Source organism: Sander vitreus, chromosome 8 (genome assembly GCF_031162955.1).
Source record: "Sander vitreus isolate 19-12246 chromosome 8, sanVit1, whole genome shotgun sequence".
NCBI lineage: Eukaryota > Metazoa > Chordata > Actinopteri > Perciformes > Percidae > Sander > Sander vitreus.
In genome coordinates, this window is record NC_135862.1 from 29,999,130 (window position 1) to 30,022,167 (window position 23,038).

A 23,038-nucleotide genomic window follows, 5' to 3' on the forward strand; every position below is an offset into this window, starting at 1 on the left:
TTTTTAAAGATAACTTTTGGGGCTTTTTTGGACTGCCAGGACCTCTTGAAGATAGGAAAGGGGAGAGAGGGGGGGGGACGACAGCAAATGCAGCAAATGGGCGCGAGTCAGATTCGAACCCGGGGCTGTGCCAAGGAATCAGCCTACATGGGGGTGCACACTCTACCGGGTGAGCTAGAGGCCGCCCCGTTTGTTTATATTTTAGGTTTTCTTTTATGGGGTGCAAAAGTGTTCCACCAAAACAAGTTTCCGAGACTGTTTTGCAGAGCAACCGTCGCTGCGTCCAGAGCTTAGCGAGACAATTGTGATTGGTTTAAAGATGTGTAAACAACCCAGAGCGTTTTTTTGTGTGGAGAAGCCAGACAGATATCCACAGCGCTGTCCAGTAAGGTCTGGCTAGTCCACTCAACATTCCTGGATGGGAGAAAAATGTGCTCTGGTTGATTGGCATTTCTTTAAACCAATCACAACCGTCTTGGTCACCGGTCACAGCAACGGTGCCTCTGCAAAATAGCCTCGGGAAGGAACTTGTTTTGGTGGAACGTGTACGCAAGGGAGGCGAGCTCTGGAATAAAATGGCTGTCGAGTGTGTGATGAGAATTTCACCCCAAAAAAAAGATAAATATAATTTGATTGTCGGTTCTAGCTCTGAGGATGTTTCCCGAATCGACCAGAGTTTAGAATGCCAACACAAAGAAAGTGAAAGGTGAGGGACATCTGGCGGAACCCCCAGCAGCACCAGGACTATCCCATAAATGAAACATCATCAATAAAGACTAGTAACAAACAAACAAAAAGGAACAATGTAATTAGCCTTTTCTCTTTTTGTTATGTCAGTGCATCCAGTAATATGTGGCAATTTTGAAATAATTCACAGGAGATTCATAAAGTGCTATACAACTCATTACTCCACCAAAACTTCCAGTTGTGCTCTTCAATAGGTCATACTCTACTCAGCAATTTAAGAACAGGTACCCGGTAGTTAAACATACTTACAGTATAATTATCTTTAAGTTCCACCTAAATGTCCGATATTTCTCAGTAGGTCATACCCCATAATATTAGACAAGGAACCAGTAAGAAAATACCTACTATATAAATTATTTTGAAGTTCCCTCATTGTTACGCCGTAATTCCCTAATTTCTTCTGTTGTACCTAAATGTATCTGTAATCTCATAGGGTACTGGTGCACAATTGAACCTTAAATTGGGAAAAATTACACTGTGCGTTGCGGAAAATAATCTAAAGAGTTACCATAACTCACCATGTGATACAGTTAATTTGTAGTGTTAGGTTGTGAATGTGTCATTGCCTTTGCTTAGCAGTAAACCTACCTTTTCTTTCTCCAGATTGTCTGCGGGTTGAGGAGACTCTGTATGTAATGCTTTGGTTTCTTCTGTCTGCGTTTGTGAATTATCAGCCTCTTTGACATGATGCACTGTCGAAGCAAAGAGGACCATATGTCAGCAACTAAACCAATGAGATTACAGTCTATATACTATTATTCACTGCATATCATTCACATTTCCTGGCACCAAGACATTGAAAAATAATTTGTGTAACAGTGTCCAGCATTAAACAAAAGTGGGATTCTTTGCACCTTCATTTAAAAGATTCTGCTCTCTTGCATCCACTAGAGTCTTTTTAGCGTTGTTAGAGGAAGAAATCCTCCGTCCATTCAATGCATCTGTTGACTGGAGAAGAAAGGAAACAAATTAGTTTCATGATCACCGATGGGGAGACTAAGTAAGTGTGCTTATGGGAGCTTGTATGTATTTTGGTACACATATGATTTTGTTCATAGAGGAGTGTTATTATGGAATACCTGCTTTCCCACCAGCAAGTTCTTCTTCTTCGACGCGTCTTTAGTGTCCTTCTTTCCTTCTTCTCTCAACCTTTTCATCTCCTCCTCGTGCCTCTTTTCTTCCTGCTTTTTTGCTTTACGCTCAAGCTCCCTTACAAAAACAGGCGCGCACACAGCCACGCGTTATTTAATTTTTTTATGTTTGAAAATATTCCCACTATCTGGTGGAAGCTACGTATATTATTGTTGGGGCCTGAACAGTTTAATTAGTATTTGTGAACAAAACTCCTAAACGAGGCTCTAGACAGGACTTCAAATAAGACACAAAATCAAAGACTGGAGGGTTAAGTGACAATTTGATCCAGGTATGCAGACATTCAGTCCAATCTATCTCAATATTTATTCTATCATGTCTTCAGATATAGATTCCTATATAGATTATGCCTCCATAACAATTGTGCTGTCTCTTTGCTTGCAAGAACTACTCATATGAACAGTGTTGAAGTAGTAAAGAAGAGAATTGTGTTTTGAATTTTCTATTAGGTACAAACTAAATGCACAGTTGGTAATAGTCATGCATACCATGCCATGCCATACATACACTTGTTTGACTTAAGAATAATAATGTCTGAATACATTTGATCTTTAAATATGAAATTAATTAAAATAAATAACATGAACAGGTGACATTCATCAAGCTAAAACAAGTTTGTCCAGTTAAGAGAGTGTGGTGAATCCGTCTTGGAACACTCGTACTAGCAAACCTCAGAAAACAGTAACAGAGTTTTAGGTTAAAAATACTAAAAATGTTCTTGCATGAGGTCCAAAGTGTGCGGCCATCTTCCAGTCAGTACCTGAGTTTTTGCTGCCTGCGCTTCTCTCTGTCTCGATGGACTATACGCTCTATCTCCTCCTCTGGGAGAGCGTTATACTCGTCGTCATCCAACTCCTGGAGCCACTGCTCCTCTCTGTCAGCTCTCTCTTTCTGCAGAGCCTCTGAAGGACACACATGGACAGTTTTCACATACTGTACAATGCCATAAACCTTACTGAATAGAAATAATAACACAATCAATTTGATGAGTTCTGTCCTCTGTATAAGAATGTCTGTATGTGTGTGTTTACCCTCAGTTTCTCTCTGTGCTATCTCCCGTGCCTTCAGGGCAGCGTAGGAGTCAGACAAGTTGACTACATAGATGTGTTTGCGGTTATTAAGGGCCTTGAGAACAACTTGCAGCGTGCCGGCTTCTGACTGAGTGTACACAGACTCCAGGCCATCAATCACTATGCCACGGTGACAATCGCTCCGCTGTTAGCATGATGGCAGCACCAACAGCAATGACAATGACGAGACAAAGACAACAAACATGAGAAGACACAGAAGTTAAACTTAAGAAACTCTGCCTCTTTTAAGTATTAAAAACATTATTAAACATAATACACACATGATATTTGCCAAATAGCAGGGAGGAGCTATTTTGATGTATGCATGTAGCATTTCAATCTAGTTGTCTTAGAGTAGGTCTTGTCTGCACTATATGTAAGGTCCTGTGACATTTTGCCCTAGCAGTTAACTGTTTATTTTGAAACCATGTAATAAACACAATATACTACTACAATAAACTGCATAAAAATAGGAAGAACAATGTGTTAACTTACCTGAAATCTTTCTGCCAGGATATCAACCAGTAGCTGTTCAGGCAAGAGATTGCTGAGTGTGTTCACATCTCCTCCCTGAAGTGAAACCACACCAAAGGATTTGGTTTATCATATTCAATTAATTTTAGATAATCATGTTAGAGAGATAAGCGATATATTTAAGAGATATGGTGCTTGCAAAGATAAAGATGTTTGCAGTAGGTCCATACCCTCAATGTATAGAGCATAAAAAGGTATACAAATGTTATTTTCTAATTCCCAAACCTGGACTAAAATGGTTAACCATTCCAACACAACATTAAAACACACCAGATGGCCAGAGGATTTGAGGAAACGTACCAGGCAAAAGGCAAAGGGTGTGTTTTCAGTCTCCTCAGTAGCCTTGGAGTCATTTCTACTGATGCTGTCTTCACTGGGTTTGGCAAGAACTTCCACGGTATCATGTGACGCTCGAGCTGAATGTGCAGCTGGATCGGAGGCTTCAAGATGTGTTGCAGGTCCTGGTTCTGTGGTCTGAGCTGAAATCAGATGTACATATATTCATTTTTACCTTCATTTACCATCTAAACTAAACATTTCACTGTTTTTCAGTAGTGTACTGTCTGACTACAGAAGATAAAACGCCTCATTACAAGCCCAAGGCTGGTTAGTACAATCACAGCCTTTTACTGTGAAGTGTTTGGTGATTAAATGCCTTGTCAACCGGCACATTGACAGTATGGAAAAGCATTACTAGTCTATCCATCACAAGCCACTTCTCCACCTTCCAGGCTACTGCAACTCTTCAAACAGATACACAAACCCGAGAAAAACAAACACATTTAGAATTGCACTGCATGCACAGTATATTATTCTTACCAGCCTCCTCAGCAGCAGCAGCAGCAGCAGCAGCAGCAGCAGCAGAGGCGGCAGCAGCAGCAGCAATGGCGGCAGCAGCAGCAGCAGCAGCACTGTCATAGAGTTGTCTTGCGGTCAGGCTAACATGTGAAGTGCCATTCATCAGCATCTCTGTAACCTCAGCATCAACACTCAGGTACATCCCTCCGTAGTAATGTGCCAGAGCAGCCACTGTGCTGCTCCTATCTAAAGTGGCAGAACAGGACACACACGCACGCACGCACGCACGCACGCACGCACGCACGCACACACACACACACACACACACACACACAAACCCAGTTAACTGGGTATATCCTGTATATACACACCGTATAGTGAGTATGGTGTAGTGATTTATTTTTTCTAATACTCTTAAAATATTTTTTACAATTGTTTTATCCATATTATTTTTGGGCATTTTAGGCCTTTATTGACACGAGGGCTAAAGACAGGTAAGGGGAGAGAGAGGGGGAAAGACATGCAGCAAAAGGCTGAATGTTCAATTCCGACCTGCGGCCCGCGCTGCGGTAAGGACTGGGCCTTGATACATGGTGCCCCAGTCTTCAAATATTTGATTGAAATATGAAGATTCTGCAAATTAAGTGGTATCATTTTACTTGATTTTCAATACAGAATCCACTGTTAATTAATTAACTAATTACTTGCTTCACCTGTCAGTGGGGCTCCATATACAATAATAGCAATGCCTCTACGGTTGCGTGCTGCCAGGCACTCAGGTGACAGATCAACACACATGTGGCGGGCAATTGCTCTGGAGACGGGGGTCATCTCTAGCTGCCCCAGTGTCCCACTGCTTCCCTCATTGGTCATCTCCGAAAGAACTGAAAGCACAAGCATTACTGTAATACACCGTACCTGCGAAAATAAATTAATTACACACTTACCTAATGTCAGGCTACTTTCAACTTCTGCTTTTAAAATGCTTGCACTCACGCAATTCAACTGGTTTCACAGCTACAGTTTGTATTTCTTCCAATTTGCTGTCTGGTGTGTGCCCATTGCTTTGTCTTGACCTCTTTTCTTCCTCTTGTGTGCCACCCGTCTCTTCTTTTTCATCCAAGGCTTCCTTCAGCTCTGCTACACACAGGTACAGAAGATTCAATTAAAACAGGTATGCACACAGACATATACCTGTAGGTATATGATTGCAGAGCATGATGAACATGTGTGCCTGAAGCTACCATCATCTTTCAGTTGGGAGCAGTACTCCTTGTAGTAGTCGAGCAGTTCTGTGGGAAGACTTTCTCCAGGGGCTCTGGGAGGCAGCAGTAAAATGTTGTTCTCATCATAACCCTGCATCAGACGCAGCATCTACATGGGATGAAGTAAAGGGGAAGAGGGGGGATGGAGAAGGGAAGCAGGACAGGAAAAGACACAAAAAGGAACAGACAGAAGAAAATTAAATAGCGTAAGGGGCCAAGTGAGGAGATAAGAAATAAGAGGTAATCATTCAACATCATACAAAAATGCTCTTACTATCAACACTAAGAAGACAGAGGAAATAATGTCCGCCCTTTCACAATCTATCATGGACTCCTCACATCAGCATATTTGTAAAAAGATACAGCAGCACCTTTACTTTCTCTGTAGGCTTAGTTCCTTTGGAACCAGCTGCCAGATTATTTCTCTATTTCTTTCTAATTCAGTGATTCGGAGTGTCAGCCTGGCTCAGCAGCCTATCTGCTAAACCTAAAACTAAATGATATAATCAACTCAAAGTTTGTGCTAAGATTATTGGTCAACCTGTTGCACACTACTTTCAAACAACCCACAAGAATAGCATGCTCATGCTTGCTAACAGCATCTCTTCTGACTCCATGCATGTTTTAAACTCTGAATGGCTTAAGAACTCTTTTATACATCGGTCTATTCTGTTGCTAAACCAAAATCGGTGTGGTGCTCAGGAACGCAAAATGAATTTCAGTGTAAACTGACAATAAAGTTGTATTGTATCTCCAAGAGGGAAAGAGTGGTAGGAAAGGTTTGTTAAAAACATGTGTCTGTTAGATAAGCTAAAACTAAACTTCCTGTTGTATACGGTTTATACATAACAATCGGTAATGACATGGGGCACATTTTTCAAAAGGTTTCTCTTGATTTCTTGTGATGTTGCCCCCTTGTGGATGAATAGTTTGTATGGTACTGGTAAATGGTAATGGTATGTGCTCACAGTATCATTATCTAACAACCTTGCTTGCACCCCCACATTCCAACTTGTTCTCTCATTCTTATCCCTTTGCAATCATACAGAAGAGAGCTACCTTTTCTTCCTCAAGATACTGTGTGTCAAATTCCAGGGAGTAGAACTCAATGGGGAACGAGCAGGGGTTTTTGACGATGACCTCAGCTTCAACCTCAGTGGTGACAGGCAGGCAAGGCCCCAGCTCCAGCACCGGCGGGCAGAACTGGAGCTGTGGCTCCTCACCCTGCCCCTGGGCGGTAATCAACACCTGCTCGGTGCTGTCAGCCACTCGCACCACTAGCTGCGCGTTGTAGGCATTCTGCAAAGACACAGACAGTAGGTCACAACCCATGGAATGCTATGATGCTCTGCTATGTATTGCGCCAATCTCTAAAGTCAATTAAGCTCCATACCGACTCAGCAGGACTGAACCTTATCTGGACGTTGACTCGTTCACCAGGGGACAGCATGCCAGAACTGGGAATCATCCTGAACACCGCTGGAGGTGGGCGCTGCTTCTGTGAAACCTTTCAGTGCCGGTAGAGAGCAAGAACAGAGGCAGGTGTCACCCTAAAGCAGTTAGGTCTGTATTTGTCTCTTATAAATAGTATTCTGATCACTTAGCTTTCCGAAAGCTAACAAAGGTCGATGCCATGTAGAAGTAGTTTTAGTTACCTGGAGAGCAAATTACAAAATGTACTGGAAAAGAAATTTCCATAAAATGACAATTTTTGTACCTTTTTCAAACGCTTCCCCTTCTCAGCTATGCTCCAGTAGCAGGGCACAGACTCATGATTAAACAGCTGTATTGTCTTGATCTGATGAGGAACAACAACAACCTGAGCGCATTCTCATGTTAGTTTGGCTACAAAAGAATGAACTGACATCAGTTAGTGTCATAAACGGCTTCATAAAATCATTAATCATAGTTTTAAGATTATGCTTTGACTTCTGGAAAGATGTATAACCACAGCCAAGTAAAACACACTTACGTTGTATGAGCTTAGTAGGAGAGTAAATGAAAAACTTAACCTAAGCTGACAGTAAGATGGCAACACAGTGAGGCAGCATACTGGTCACAGCAGTGTTAAAGGGGCGCTACGCAGTTTTGGCAATTTCTTCGCTGTTTTCTCGCTTTTTGCTCGCAGGTTTCTCTACAGAGCTCCCCCTACAGCTTCGGAATAGATATTTGGCAACACTGTGTAAAAACTTGCTCGGTCAGTCTGCCGTTTCCCCCTCATCTGTTCCACCGACAATGCTTTCCTAGCTTTCTGCTTCTTTATTGCCGGCTCAGCCATGACGATAATGTGAAAAACTCCATCGCTACCTTCTTCTTATAGATAGATAGTTCCTGTGTGTGTGCAGTGCCGTGAAACAATTTGTTACATCACGAGACCTGATATCATGCAATATTTCCTGAAGCTGAGGCTGGTGGCTTGCCGGCCAAAAGTTGCAAGGGTGGTTTTTCCGCTCACAGGCGCTAGGGGGAAGCGGGACTGCCACCATTCAACCCGAAAAAAGTCATATAACCATTCCAATGACTCTGAAGCTGTTCAGTTAAGGTAAATTGAGCTAAACAAACTGCATAGTTCCGCTTTAAGCTGTAAACAGCATTTGCCCTTCCTATTCTCCTACTTTTACATGCTGATAACACAAAGTTAAACAAAACGGGCAGTAAACATTTTAATTTTAATCAAATCAGTGTAAGAGCTTGTATAATCATACAAACTTTCAACACAGCATTTTATTCCATCATCAGCCTTTGTAGGGCCGCGCAACAGTATCTTCTCATTCCAGCTTATCATACTGTATTACCTGACACATGTCACACTGCACAGTGTCAAACAGCAGTGTATCCGTGGAGACCGTGACGGCTGGCACAGTTACAACCGCACACAGGCGCACCTGGACCATTGGGCCACCTGTGACCTGTAAAACCAAACACAATCGTTGTTACAGTGCTACTGATCAACAAGGGAGACAATGACCCAATTATTGTGTGTTGACATTTTACACTGAATCATAAATAATGACAATATTTGTGCAAGTGTATGCTCATGTGTACCTGTATTGGCATGACAACACTTATGTCCCCTGTCTTCAGGTTGGCCCCTTGGGGGTCAAATTTAACTGTGAAAGTATGTGTCTCGCCGCAGGGCAGGTTTTTCACTCTTTCAAATCCTGCACTGAATCCTTTGAAGAAGCAACAAAACACTCAAAAGTGTTTTATTTCGTAAAGACAAAATGACATTGAGAAGAAGAAAAAAACAAAACAAAAAGAAAAGAAAACAACCCATTGAAAACACAAGGATTAATATCAGAAGACAGAATATTTCCCAATTAATGATGTGGCAAACCCTTTGAGACAATCAGTCAATTGAATTTCATCCATTATCCATATCCTTTTCCTCACTTTACTTTAAGATAGGAGATTATTAACTCATCTCTCCTACCTACACATGATTGAAACTAGGGGCCCTATCTTACTAGGAGCCCTACACCGACGCATGTATCATTCCTATTTTGCACCCGACGCACAGCGGACTTTTCCCTCCACAGACTCATTAGGGAATGAACTCGCGCTCCCGGGGGCGGTTCAGCATAAAGAGGCGGCGTGATCCAGTGCTATTTTGCAGTTTTAGAAAACAATTCCGTCACAGACCAGGAAAAACCTAGTCTAAAGTCAGTGGCGCGTTATTCAGATGCTATTTTAAGGGCGCATGCTTGGCCGTAATGTAGAGTGTGTGCACACCGCGCATACACTTTGCTTCTCTCATCTCATAGACCCAGCAGTTCCCCGTTTTTGCAAACCATACATAAATACAAGGAAAAATATGACCTTGTTTTACACAACATTTCCATGAATCATGGATGTGTTGAAGACATAAATGAGGAAATATTAGAGGACTTAAGGAGATGTGATGTTGAACTGCATGTGCCGATGCCACTTAACCCAAATGCCCCAGCAGCAGCACGGGAGAGGAGAGACAGAAGAGCTGCATCGTCTATAGTGAAGTAATCTCGGTCTAATGTTAGACTACATTGCAAAAATATCACCATCATGACCTCGTGATTCAGTGAGAATGAGCCCAAAACATTGGAAAGTATGTTTTTGTGACATTTCTTTATTTACATTTTGTCAAAAAGAAAAATCAATAGCAAACGTCGGTCTCCTCGGCTGTGAACTGCTCCTGGCGTGCGCCCATGGATGTATTAAGAGTGTGCGCCTAGCAAATCCGCCATGGAACAAGCGCGCCTGCTTTTAAAGGGAACGTGAGATAATGCTCTGATTGGTTTATTGCACGTTACGCCCAAACCACACCTATGAGTAATGTTGCTACTTCAGACCAACCCATTTTAGACTTGCGTCAGGCGCAAGAGTCATTTATCCCGCCGGTATAATAGCAAGATCCGCTCACAAAGCTACTTGCGTTTGGCGTTTGATACTTGCGTTTCAGATCGTTAAAATAGGGCCCTAGCTGTTATCAGCAGAAATTATAAATCTGTAAACTTAATAAATAGGTTGACATTTTGGGAAATACACTTTCGCTTTCTTGCAGAAAGTTACTGTAGAAGAGATATATGTGCCAATACCACTGGCATATCTGTCTGCCCAATCTGAAGCTAGATCCAGGAGATGGAACAGTAATACTGAGAAATCACATGAAAATAAGACGCACGGATGAAGTACTAAAAAAGCCAGAGGATTTTAAGTAATGTATCATACCTGTGCCAGCTAGAAGTTTGCCATTGGGATGGAAGGAAACAGCCACTGACCCAGTATTTGTCACATTTACAGTGTGACTGAAGACTTTGCCTGGAATGGCATAACCAAAATCCAAAACATACTCTGGGAGCAGGAACCTGGGGGAGTGGAAAAAGGTAGGTGTGAAGACATAAATAAGACAATAACAAGCAACATCCCGGTCCCAAGTTTCTGTGCTGAAGCAGGGCTTGGTAATACTTCAGCTTTATGATTTACATAATATGTTATCATTTTACAAAACTATGTCATTAACCATTAACTGACAAGCAGGCAACGGATTCCCAGTTCACCTGTCCGGGATGCTTGGACATACTTTCCGTGCTCTGCTTCTGCAAACAGCTGCAGACTTGTAGCGGCCCCGCAGCTAAAATGTTCCGTGCATTGTTGTGGACAACAGACTGTAAAAATATTCGACGTAGCATCCGTGAAGTCACCCACTGGTCTGAGAACTGCCGTTTTGATGCCTCGCAATGCATCAACTAGTGATTGAGACCATCAAGTAAGAAGTAGTGTAATTTTCCCATATACTTCTATAGAAACTGACTTCTTTCTATGTTTTACGACGATGTTTTAACGATGTTTAACAAAACGATGTTTAACAAAACGATGTTTAACAAAACAATGTTTAACAAAACGATGTTTAACAAAACTCCTACTCAAAAAAGCGATATTACAAAATGTTATTTCAGACATTAAGTTACTACATATATAACCTTAGACTTTGGTAAACTCATTTCAAGCACTGAAACAATTCGTACAACACATCATAAGTTAAGGTTTGTTTTCAAAAGAGATTTGAGGACTTTCAAAAAGCGAACATCAACGTTTCAGCTTTAGCACCAAATTATCTCTTTACACATTACTCTAGAAAAAAATAATGGTGTTAATATACGGAAAGCTGAGTTTGTTCTGAACATTTTGATATGGAACACATGGGGATCATATGCAAATACCTTAAAGAGGTAAATTTAAGACAAATTGAAAATGCCCTTGGCCCTCAGAGCGTTAAGGCACTTCCGCATTGGCTTCCCTTATTAGACCCGGAAGCTTTGTCCGTTATTTTTTACAGACTACAGTATGTTGTAGACACATGCAGTCACTTTCCTGGAATCGTTGGCCCGTCCGTGAGACCGACACAAGTCTGCAGCTGTCCAAGCCTGTCTTCAATACATCCACCTGTGAGGTTGTCAGCTGTGTGTCTCCCTAACATACTCCGTATAAGACGGACGATTTAACCCGCCAGCCCTCATCGATGTAGTGGCATGTGTCACGCAGCTCTCCATTGTAAGCACGGTCCAGCAAAGAGCCACAAACTTAGCAAAAAAAGAGCTTCAAACGCAACTTGCAAATGCAAAGTACTGCACTAGCTAAAAAGCGTGTTTAATTACTTTTTTTTAATTTTAGTTTTAACTGTTTACTGTAACTGATAGTATTAATCGGTCAAAATTGTTATTGTCAGTAAAGCGGTTAATCATTGACATCCTTAGAACACAGTTCTTTGCTTTGAATATCAACTTGATTATTTTGTATGTCGTAGTTTGCAGCGTATATTTGTGGAAGTCAAACAAGGGATCACAATATGGTATGACTGGAAACAGCCAATGCACACCATGACTTCCATCAATTTGCACAAATACCACAGAACAAAAACTACACAGCAAGATATTATTCATTAACCCAAACTCTTTTGAATTCCACAACACAGTTCTTGTTTCAGTCAAGTGAGTGCACCATCTGTTCAGCCAAAGTGTGTGTGTGTGTGTGTGTGTGTGTGTGTGTGTGTGTGTGTGTGTGTGTGTGTGTGTGTGTGTGTGTGTGTGTGTGTGTGTACACACATACTGGCTAAGTTTGTGCCACTTTCTGGAGGAACCTTGCGAGTCGCTGAGCTCCAGCAGGCTACTGGTCACAGCGAGAGCATTCTGTTTGACCAATGTTTTCTCAATCTCTATGTGAAGCAGCTCTTCATACTAGAGGCAGCAGGCAAAAGAGAGAAAAGGAAAATGGAGAGGGAGACAGAAGTGCGGAGTATGTAAACACTCAAAAGTTACAAACAAAACTGAGGAGTTATATAAGCAAACAGCACAAAGTCTAAATGGTAAGAGCAATAAAATCTGTTTTCACTAGTCAAAGCTCGTTTTAAGAACTTGTCTCATCAAACGTACAGTACAGAATGACAGCTGGATGAGATTTAGGTAAAAATGATATTTTCGGATATCACTTGACATGATTCAAGGCTTAAGCATTGGATGCTAGTCTTGTAAAGCAGAGCCGGCTGTCAGTTTAGATTCTGACGACTTTAAATTAGCTCATTATCATGGAATTTGTGGCGATTTTCAGATGTGCTGATTATATTACCAACTGAAGCTTTAAAAGGTTTTTTGGGCTATATAAATAAAATGCATTTGACTCACTCACAGAATATCATTAAAAATATTGAGAATATGTTTTGTCAAAAAACAAATATGTCAAAAAACAACTGCAGACATCTGTATTATGTATCTAGAAGGCTATTGTACGATAACATGGCTGACATCATTAGAGATCTGAAGTATTTTCACGAATAACATTTTTATTAGAAATACTTTGGATTGTTGTTCTTACTAGACAAATCATAATTGCATAATAATGCATAATTGTTATCAAAGTCACATTGTAATTATGACTTTAAAAATGCATTTATAGGAGTCTAAATATATTTAGACTCCTATAAATGCATTTTTGCTTGATTATCCATTATTATAATACTGGATAATCAAGCAAAAGCTGAACTGTAAACTTTTTATAAATCAGTTTGCCATGCTCTTCTGATGATAAAAACAGATAGAAAGTCCCTGAGATCATGGGTTTTTGTGGATAAAGTTGTAATGTTGACAATTTTTCAGTTTATATACAGGTATTGCAGTCCTTATCTCTCCTGTCCTTATCCACATTTCAGTTAGGGGGATTGTCAGGGATGTCCGGGCAACACAAAACCATGAGTAAATACTGAGGGGATAAGCAGAAAATAGCAATTTCCATTGTAATTCAATGGTTCTCTGGTCTACTCCCTGGAAAATCAATACACAGATAAGAAGCAGGCAAAGCCTTGTAGAATAGGCTGGTTACTAACAGCAGAGATGTTGTAGCACTGCCATACCCATATAGAAAGAGCATGTGCACCATATGTGTTGACCACAATGGCACGCATCTTTTCTTAATACATATAACATTCTTGCATTAAACAAGATTCACTCTGTGGATTAGAACAAATAAACAAATTGGTTTTGGTTATTCTTTGTGCACTCAAACAAAGTATTGTACAGTTTTCACTACACTAAATACAGCATGCTTACTACTGTAGTAACCTACATGACCAATTTTGGAAAACAATACGGAAGAATAGATTTGTTAAGAGTAACATTAATGTCGTTTGTATTAGTCACTGACTGTGAGGGTGCAGTTGGCCTCGGTTGTTGCTCCTCCACAAGCAGCGGTAATTCCATTCATAAACTCCACAGCTGTTCTGGCCTGCTGCACCACATCACTGTAGCACTCCTCTGCTGCAAGGGAAAAGAGAGTTAAGTATAACTCTCTTGTCTCGATATTTGTTAGCATGGAGACATGATTATTAGGGAGACCTGCTGAAGGATTTGGGCTCAATGCTTTTTAATACAAAAAGTGTAAGAGAGCAAAACAGCAAAACAGGGATTACCTACTACTGTAGGGGCTAAGTTAAGTTCTAGAGGCCAAGCTCTTTTCTGTAGCTAACTCTAAACTATTAAACTACATGTTAAGCACTTTCTGTTAACTGCTGTTTACTGAGTTTGACTAAGTTTCAAATTGACCATTCCAATGCACGGAGAACAATTCCTTCCAGTGGCATTACTGACACCATAATTGCATTTGGGCAAATAGAATCGGTATACAGTAGAAAATAGATTGTAGTCTACTGCAGATACAGTTTCTTTTTTCGCTTAAAGGGGTGGTATAGAGTTTTGGACATACGACCTCATTTCCAAGTTAGCCAGTGTGTTATTTATCAGTGGAGACCGTTTTCAACACTTTTCATCTAGTCCTTCCAGTTGCAGAGTTTCCTGGTGCTAGGCTAGCGCAAGTCAACAGTATCTGCTAGCCTGCCACTAAAAACAGTCTTATCCACTCCATAGTACACCCAAGGCAAATAAATTATAATGCCAGGCTAGCAGATACTATTGACTTGCGCTAGCCTAGCACCAGTGAACTCTGCAACTGGAAGGACTGGATGAAAAGTGTTGAAAACGTTCTCCACTGATATAATAACACACTGGCTAACAAAGCAAAGCAAAGCAGTGTGTGTGTGTGTGTGTGTGTTTATATGTGTGGTATTCATACAGTTTGGGAAATCCCACAATCTCTACAAAGCTAACGTTAGCTCAAGTTGGCTACTAACTAACTAACTAACTAACTAACTAACTAACTAACTAACTAACTAACTATCTCCTGGATCTAGCTTCATATTCAATGTACAGATATGACAGTGGTATTCATCTTCTTATCTTACGCTTAGCAAGAGAGCAAATATATGTTCTAGTATTTCAGAACACTTGGAAATTAGGTCTTATGTCCAAAATTCTGAACCACCCCTTTAAATGATAAGCAAAGTAATAGATAAAAAAGGAAAAGGTAAGAATATGATCATCATACACAGGTTTTGTGGCAAGTTCAGGCGGATCCTTGGGAACACTCCCTCTCCAGTCAGCAGGATGTCCTGCAGTGGCAGGAAAGCCACCTGCAGCTGAAGCCGCTTCTCAAACACCTCGGGGATGCCCGGGAGGTAGCGCACATGCAGAAGTTGCTCTGCACCAGCATCAATGTGACCCTGACACACAAGAAACAAACACACACACAAAAATGGTTTAAAAAAACAAACAACCCTTATACATAATAAATGACCCTCCCACAATAATGGGAAATAGTCCCGAGATGAACTTACCACGGTGGGGATGACCATGGCCCGGCCCGGTTTGAGCTCCTGTCCTTTCTCATTTGTGTCCTCATCTGCCTCCTCATCCTCCCTTTGAGGGTGTATGATGCTAAATTTGAAGCCCACCTTACCAGTATTCCTCAGGGTCACATCAGCTTCCGCTTCATGATCAAACAGCTGAAAGAAACAGAGGGGAGAGGCAACACTGCTTTTTAAACTGTCAGCACCTGTATTTACGTTGAAAATAACGTTTTTTTTGCTTTATGGCAAACAGAAGGTTTTGGTAAAACCACTCCACCTAGTGTCTTTTAGCTGGATTGGGAGCTCTGGGAAGGTGATACACTACAGCAAGCAAACCAGTTTTCTAGAAAAGCATGCATAATGTTGGCCTCCGTTTGAACCTCATGTTTAAGGTCATACCTACCATGAAAATATATTAATGAAGAAGATAAGGTGATAGTTGTTTCTGTGATACGAGCACAAGGGCATTTTTATAAAAGTGAGAACGAGTAAGAGACAGAGAGAGACAAACACTAAAAGTTATTCAAAAGTGTCGCTCCAAATCTGAAAGCATCTATCTGAGTGTCTGCATGCACAAAGGGAGTTGTTTCAGGACTTCGTTACTAATATGGACAAATATAACTGACCACAAGAAAACAACACGGGGAGTAAGAGAGAGAGAGAAACAGCAAGAGAAACAAATTGTGCTGAATAGACAGGAAGGTCAGAGAAATGTTCTGCTGAATCACTCATTTCAACTAAATCAAAAATCAATATGGCCTTGACTTGAATATCACTGATAACTGGTCCGGATGTCTTGCATACTTAAAGAGGGAGTGGAAGTGCAAAAGGCCAAACTGTGAAGACACTATGCAGTGACATTCAAAGTTAACATGATTCCTCTCACCAGTCTCTTTAGAGGTTAAAACACATTTGATGCCATTCGAAACAGCAGATATTATATCTTTATATACATGTGTATCCCAGTGACATACGAGCACTTATCTCACTATCTGTCCCTCGGCATTAGATTCTGTGATAATAAAAAGAAATGGCATGGGGAAGAGTAAAACACTTACAGTAAGCAAAAGCAAATACTCATGAAACAAACTACAGAAGTGCAGCAAACACATCTTCATCCACAATCACAAACAAATCTGTCACACTCCCCCTGGCCTGTCAGCGTCTTTTCGAAAATGGTAGAATGAATCACAATCCCATGTTTTGTTTAAAAAAAAAAATAGATGTGTGACGGCCCTGGGCCTGTCGTACATGTGTACTCTGGTTTGTCTTGTTAACTTGCAGGTGTAGTGGAGGCGATAATGAACTGACTGTGATCACCTGGCCGGTCCTCCCAGACTATTTAACCCTGCCTGTCCCGAGACCAGGCGGCCGCATTCTCCCGACTGCGCACCAACATGTTTTCTGTCTGAGTTTTCCCTTTGTTAACTACTGACAACATGCACACCTCACATTCTCCATTACATCCATACACCTTCATTCATCACTGATACTGACAATCACACCTCATCGTTCTGTTGTTTTCATTATTATTTAATGAATGTCGCTTTATTATTGTTACGTTGCTGTGCATCTACCTCTTTTGTTGTGGCCTGTGAGCCAGTCGTAACAGATGACAAAGGAAAAAACAAGAACAATAAAAGCAGAATAACAGGACAGCAAAGAGGCAAATGAACACAAGATAATGGAGCTCAAGCAGTGGTAAATCCTCCCCCCTTAGCTACTGTCAGCAGTCTCTAACGCCAGTCATGGCCTAATCCTAGCCTTAAAGATCTGCACACACTAAGCTGAAACATAACTATTTGATTGGTAGAGCTTGTTGGGATAAAGAACTAAGAATATAAAGTCTGGGTAAAGGAGCCCTGTATACATACCTGCAGACCAAAGTCAATATGGGTCGAGTCAAGGCTGTAGCTGGTTACTGAAGTCTCTCCTCTGAGTTTGATTTCATAAGTAGGCCCCTCCACTACATGGCACTGTGCCACTGCCTCTCTGCTGACATTTTCTTGGCCATAGAAATACAAAATGACCTGCTGCTGTTCCCCGGGTTGCAGTTCACCATATATCGGCGAGATATCAAACACCTACAGACACAAAAAGAAAACAAGTGGAACTTACAAGATTCATTTCATTTTAATACAATTTCACACAGAAGCTCTCAAACATATTTATAAAAGTCATCCATCGGATTTTCTTCTCACGTTATGTCTCATTCACCTGTAGGCAAACACCTAATATTATCATACCAAGTGTTTAAAACAAACATGACTACTGTTAGCAATGTGACGATGACGCACATTGAGCTCAGGCTCGTACACGGGAGTGGTAGAGTACGTGCAGCGGGACAAGGAGGCATTTCATTGGTTCTTTCCAAGCGGACCGCGAGGCAGTCATTGTTGGGCATTTTTACAGGATTACAGCAGCTACAGATAACAGATCTTTTTTCGCTCCTTTTTCAGAGCCCATAAGTTATTTATTGTTGTCGGGGTGTTCAAACAAAATATAAAAAGTGCCGTATATTGGAAATAGTTACCAACCCTGCCTTTAATTAATCCTTATCATACAATGCTTTTGAGTTATTGGAAATGTTTGGATCACATCAGCTATGCCAGTGAGTCTGTGACACGGCTCTATGTATAGCCTAAATGTGAAGTTTGTGGACATAGTGGCTAACGATCTATCCATGGAAAAATTATTTTTCAGCAGATATCTTAGTTACAACACGATTGAGCTAGCAAAGCAGTGTGTGTGTGTGTTTATATGTGTGGTATTCATACAGTTTGGGAAATCCCACAATCTCTACAAAGCTAACGTTAGCTCAAGTTGGCTGGCTGACTCAGCAGGGAGTACAAATCCTCTGTGTTGTTTATGTTTTATTTTTTTGTGAGCAAATTGCCTCACAATATGAATACAGTTTGATTATATCTTTTATTTTGTTGGTAACCATTGTATGTTTCAACCCCCCCGTAAAACCACAACTAGTTGTTTTAACACTTTGTTTTTTGTACAAAATAAACAAAGAAGATATAACATGTTTGTTAGTGAAAATGGTGAGGTGCTGGTATGCTGAGTGTTCTACTTTAGACAGAGCCAGGCTCTCTGTTTCCCTCTGGGTCCAGTGTTTATGCTAAGTTAACTAACTAACTAACTAACTATCTCCTGGATCTAGCTTCATATTCAATGTACAGATATGACAGTGGTATTCATCTTCTTATCTTACGCTTAGCAAGAGAGCAAATATATGTTCTAGTATTTCAGAACATTTCTCATTTAGAGTTTGCACTATTCAATTCAATTCAGTTTTATTTATAGTATCAAATCATAACAAGAGTTATCTCGAGACACTTTACAGATAGAGTAGGTCTAGACCACACTCTATAATTTACATATTACCTAGCGGTGTGTACTATTAATTTGTAGTGCAGACACAACAAGCCGATGAATCAATGACTTAAAAAATTCATACTAAAAGCTTTTGTTTTTGTTGGTGGGAGAATATTGTTCATATTTGCTACAGTGTATGGACTAGAAGCAAATTTGATGCAATATATATTAGAGACAAATCAATAGATTAATCAATTTCGAAAATAAAATATGCCAAACATATGTACAGATGTGATCAAAGTATTATCTCATCACTTTAGTATTGCAAACACTATAAGTATTATAAATCAGGGAACTATCATGACGACTCCTCTGAGTTGTAAAATACTCTTATCAGTCTATTATATCAATGCATTCAAAAGTAGAAAGCTGTTATGCACGCCGATGACAGAGGGGAGAGTCTCCACACTGAGGTTTATAACACAAAAAATGTGTGTATGTGCATGGGTGTGGCATGTGGCAGCATAGAGATGGAGAAGGACTTGCCCATTACTGCAGGCTCTCTCCATGCCTTGATAAAGTGGAAATCTCAGGAAAACCCTGATTTGTTTACAAGGGAGCATTTGCCTACCTTTGTTACACCCAGACGGCACTGTGTGCTGCTCTGCTCATCTGCACCAGGTCTGGGGCTCAGAGGAACTGAAAAGGCAGGAGAAAGCATTCTGGAGGAACTCCGTCCTCCTTCAGTCTCATTTTCTGGATTCGTCTGCTCCTTCTCTGCCTCCAGCATCTCTGTCTCTCTATGGGGGCAAAATCACCAAAAAACATCCCTGAAGTGAAATATCTATTTTAAAGCTGCACAAATGGACGTGCAATAAATGAAACAGGGAAAATCAATGACAAGAGGCATGAATGAGAAGAAAAATGAGAAGAGAAAATAAATATGAAACCGTCTTTTCAGCTCCATGATAATAGACAATTGAAAGCCTCAAGATGTCTATGAGGTAGCAGAGTAACACATGCACACAGAAACTAACAGCAAATTATGCAAGCATCTATTGTATATCTAATATATCATTAACATATATTGTAATACCCAAGTGGAGAAGAAAATCTTTAGCTCTACTCTCTCCTTCCCTGTGGGATCAGACTGGGTGCATCCATCAAGTTAATTAAACAGAGTGTTCTATAATTAAGAGGAATTTTAATAGGCAAGCAGCAGGAAACAGGTCAGGATAGATTGCAGTGAAGTGCTGAATAAACATGGAAGAGAATGAAAGAGATTTAGTGAGTGAAGCCATCTCAAAGCTGGGCTGGACAAGCTCTATATTAAATCACCAAACACTGGCTACATTATTGCCATAGTTTGTGTTTGTGTATGTGTGTGTGTGTGTGTGTGTGTGTGTGTGTGTGTGTGTGTGTGTATATGTGTGTACGTGCACGCGCGTAAAGTGTGTGTGTGTGTGTGTGTGTGTGCACTTAGGTCTGCACATACATTTGTTGAATGCTATAGTACTGATGTAAGCTCATGGGTGGATGGTAGTGATGTAACCAGCAGGGGGCACTGTTGTATGGTCAGTCTGTGATGAATGCTGTTTTAAAGGATGAGCTGGCCTGATGTCTGGCCTTGGGGAGATCACAAATTAGTACGTCCAGCAATGTAAGATGCAGGGGCGAACAAATACTTTAGGTCAAAAATTGGGTGCATTTTTTGGTGGATAAGAGTTTGTAAGAGCCCGCAAAAACCATTTGCCCCCCACCACCCCCTCGGAAAAAAAGAAGCTTTTTAGAAAGACTTTAAAACCCACTGGTGCGGACAGAGGAACAGATGGTGAGACAGCAGATGATGACTCTGCAAGAGCACGGCTCAAAACAGAAATAGCCCACTCTCACATTCTCATATCTGTGTCTCTCTCTCTCTCTCTCTCTCTCTCTCTCTCTCTCTCTCTCTCTCTCTCTCTACACATCTTCCTTCTGTTCTTTCCTTCATGGATAGTGTGTGTTCAGTCTTTCTAAAAAATCAACACATGAAAGACTACCAAACCACAAACATCTCACTTCCAGCAGACTGTTGGGGAAAAAAGTGATGGGAGCAAGTGTGTGTGTGTGTGTGTGTGTGTGTGTGTGTGTGTGTGTGTGTGTGTGTGTGTGTGTGTGTGTGTGTGTGTGTCTGTGTGTCTGTTTGACTGTGTGTGTGAGAGAGAGCGAGAAAGACTCGCTGGTTTATGGCTGTGTAATTTTGTTACCTTCCTTATTTCCAGTGGTGGTACGTTACTACGTGGATCTCCTCAACTACTACATTTAAGTTTAAGGTACTTTAATTGAGTTTTTCCGTTTGATACTACTTTATAATTTCTAACTCCCGATCAGACGGTTTGCGTGTTTAAATAATTTCACAGTGGCAGTGTGTAGGTAATACTTTATAATAACAATCAATAAATGGTTAATTCAACTTTGCTTTATAGTTATTTTACTGTTAAACAATGAAAAGATTTCATGTTTACTTATTATTAGTAATGTCACAACTTGTTATTTTTTAAGTGTAAAATAAAAAGATAGTTAATACTTTGTCAATGGTTATTGTATTATTTTGTAAACCATTTATAAACATTATTTGGACAGCTATTATAAAGTTCCAACTAATGCTTATAATAATTAGCTAAAGATTAGTAATTTTAAAAGGCATCAAGAAACCTTCATTTTGCCAAATGAAACCATTTTTTGGTGATCTATAAATAAGAGATGATCACTTGATGGTGCTATCTTAATATTTATTTATAGATGCTTTACAAAGTATTTATTAACCATTAACAAGATATTATAATCATAATAGCCATCTAAATAATGTTTATTAACGGTTTACAAACAATTTGGTAATCATTTACAAATATTTAATATGATATATATCTTATGATTTGTTTGCAACAATAAACCGTTAAAATAAACCAACTTATAGCATTACTAATGATATGTAAACATTATAAATTACCATTTCATTGTTTGTTAAAAGTAAAATAACTATTAACTTAAGTTTAAATAACTATCAATTTTCCATTTATTAGAGCTGTTTATTATATATTCGTGTTTATCTACACTTTTGCTATTGTTTGCGCCATCTTTTTTGATGCACCAACACTGCATTTTGTCCAGGTACCTACTGTGTGCAATGACAATAATGTGGAATTTTATCTGATCTAATATGGTAAGCCTCTGTGAACTAAGAAAAACAGGTATAAGCACTATAATGTGTCGCTCTCTCTGAGATGACATGTAAATTACACTTCAGTCTTATCTGATTGTTCAGAGAAACAATTATACTCACTAATGTTTGCATTCTTGTACCATAATGCATTCATACAAAACTGTAATTTCTTAGGCGAACAGTCTACAGCTTATAGGATTCATTTTGCAAGTAGTCCGGAAACAACGGAAATATATTGAAATATATATAGAAAATTGGGATCATGCAATAAGGCAGGCCTGCTTGGTCCTTTTGGGAAATTATTGTAAAGATTTACAAAGAATATGTTTCTCTAACTGGGACGTTTTGGAATTGATTGGAGAGGATTTGTATGGACGAAGTACACAGCGATACACTGGTACGATACATTTAACCATGTATCAGGCTAATTTAAATAGCTCACATTACTGCATTCTGTGAAGAGTTAACTTTGTTTAATATTGCTTTTTGCGAGGTGCAAATGTTTCGCCACAGGTTCTTTCCTGAGACCATTTTGCAGAGCCACCGTTGCTGCTTCCAGAGCTTAGCGCCGCCCAAGACAATTGAGATTGGTTTAAACAAAAAAATGCAAACAACCCAGAAAGTTTTTTTTTTTTTTGTCCTATGTGTGGTGTACCAGGCCGGGATTGGCTAATCGGGAGCACGGGGAGAATTCCCGGTGAGCCGGTCTGTTTTTTTGGTCGCAAGGGCCGGTGTACAGTCACTGGGTTGAATTCATAACCGAAATATATCATGGATGCTGTCCCTAGGCTGCCTGCACTCGCAGACCCCTCCTTTTATTTACAGTAGCCTATTTATTTTTTTCTTGCAGCCCACCGTTCTCTACATTAATACAGCCCACTCGCACTCGCAGTCTGGCTATTATGACAATTATGTTTTGATGGTGGCAGCTTGCTAAAAAACAAAACAAAACGTCACCTCGTAACACGTCAGTGGTGTTTGTTAGAGGATGCGATCCGCGACCAAAAATAATCTATAAAAATAGATAACAATAAGCGCAAAAACGGCGCTGAAATGGCGACAATTAAAAAGAGGAAAGCTCTAGAAAACTACAAATGAAGATGATGAGACGGGTAAGCTAAGCTATACGAGCAGTGCAAGATGCTAGTCGTCACGCAAAAAATAATAATACAACGTTGCCTGCAAACCCCCGTTCATGTTTAGAATCACATTTTTTCTTGTAGCTCCTCAGCAGCAG

At 40.2% G+C, this 23,038-nt stretch overlaps 1 protein-coding gene across 1 annotated transcript in view; it reads right to left on the reverse strand.

The window, feature by feature from the left end:
• Positions 1–23,038, reverse strand: part of hydin (HYDIN axonemal central pair apparatus protein) — a 106,920-nt gene that overhangs the window by 43,923 nt on the left and 39,959 nt on the right. Inside the window, 24 exon segments of the mRNA XM_078258062.1 lie at positions 1,336–1,439; positions 1,602–1,695; positions 1,827–1,956; positions 2,660–2,801; positions 2,931–3,114; positions 3,465–3,539; positions 3,804–3,977; positions 4,366–4,547; positions 5,015–5,185; positions 5,298–5,441; positions 5,546–5,675; positions 6,626–6,865; positions 6,960–7,099; positions 7,274–7,364; positions 8,362–8,475; positions 8,612–8,739; positions 10,274–10,410; positions 12,152–12,279; positions 13,739–13,851; positions 14,975–15,149; positions 15,264–15,431; positions 17,150–17,359; positions 17,540–17,543; positions 19,253–19,399. Of these exon segments, the coding sequence (XP_078114188.1) occupies positions 1,336–1,439; positions 1,602–1,695; positions 1,827–1,956; positions 2,660–2,801; positions 2,931–3,114; positions 3,465–3,539; positions 3,804–3,977; positions 4,366–4,547; positions 5,015–5,185; positions 5,298–5,441; positions 5,546–5,675; positions 6,626–6,865; positions 6,960–7,099; positions 7,274–7,364; positions 8,362–8,475; positions 8,612–8,739; positions 10,274–10,410; positions 12,152–12,279; positions 13,739–13,851; positions 14,975–15,149; positions 15,264–15,431; positions 17,150–17,359; positions 17,540–17,543; positions 19,253–19,399 (3,325 nt within the window).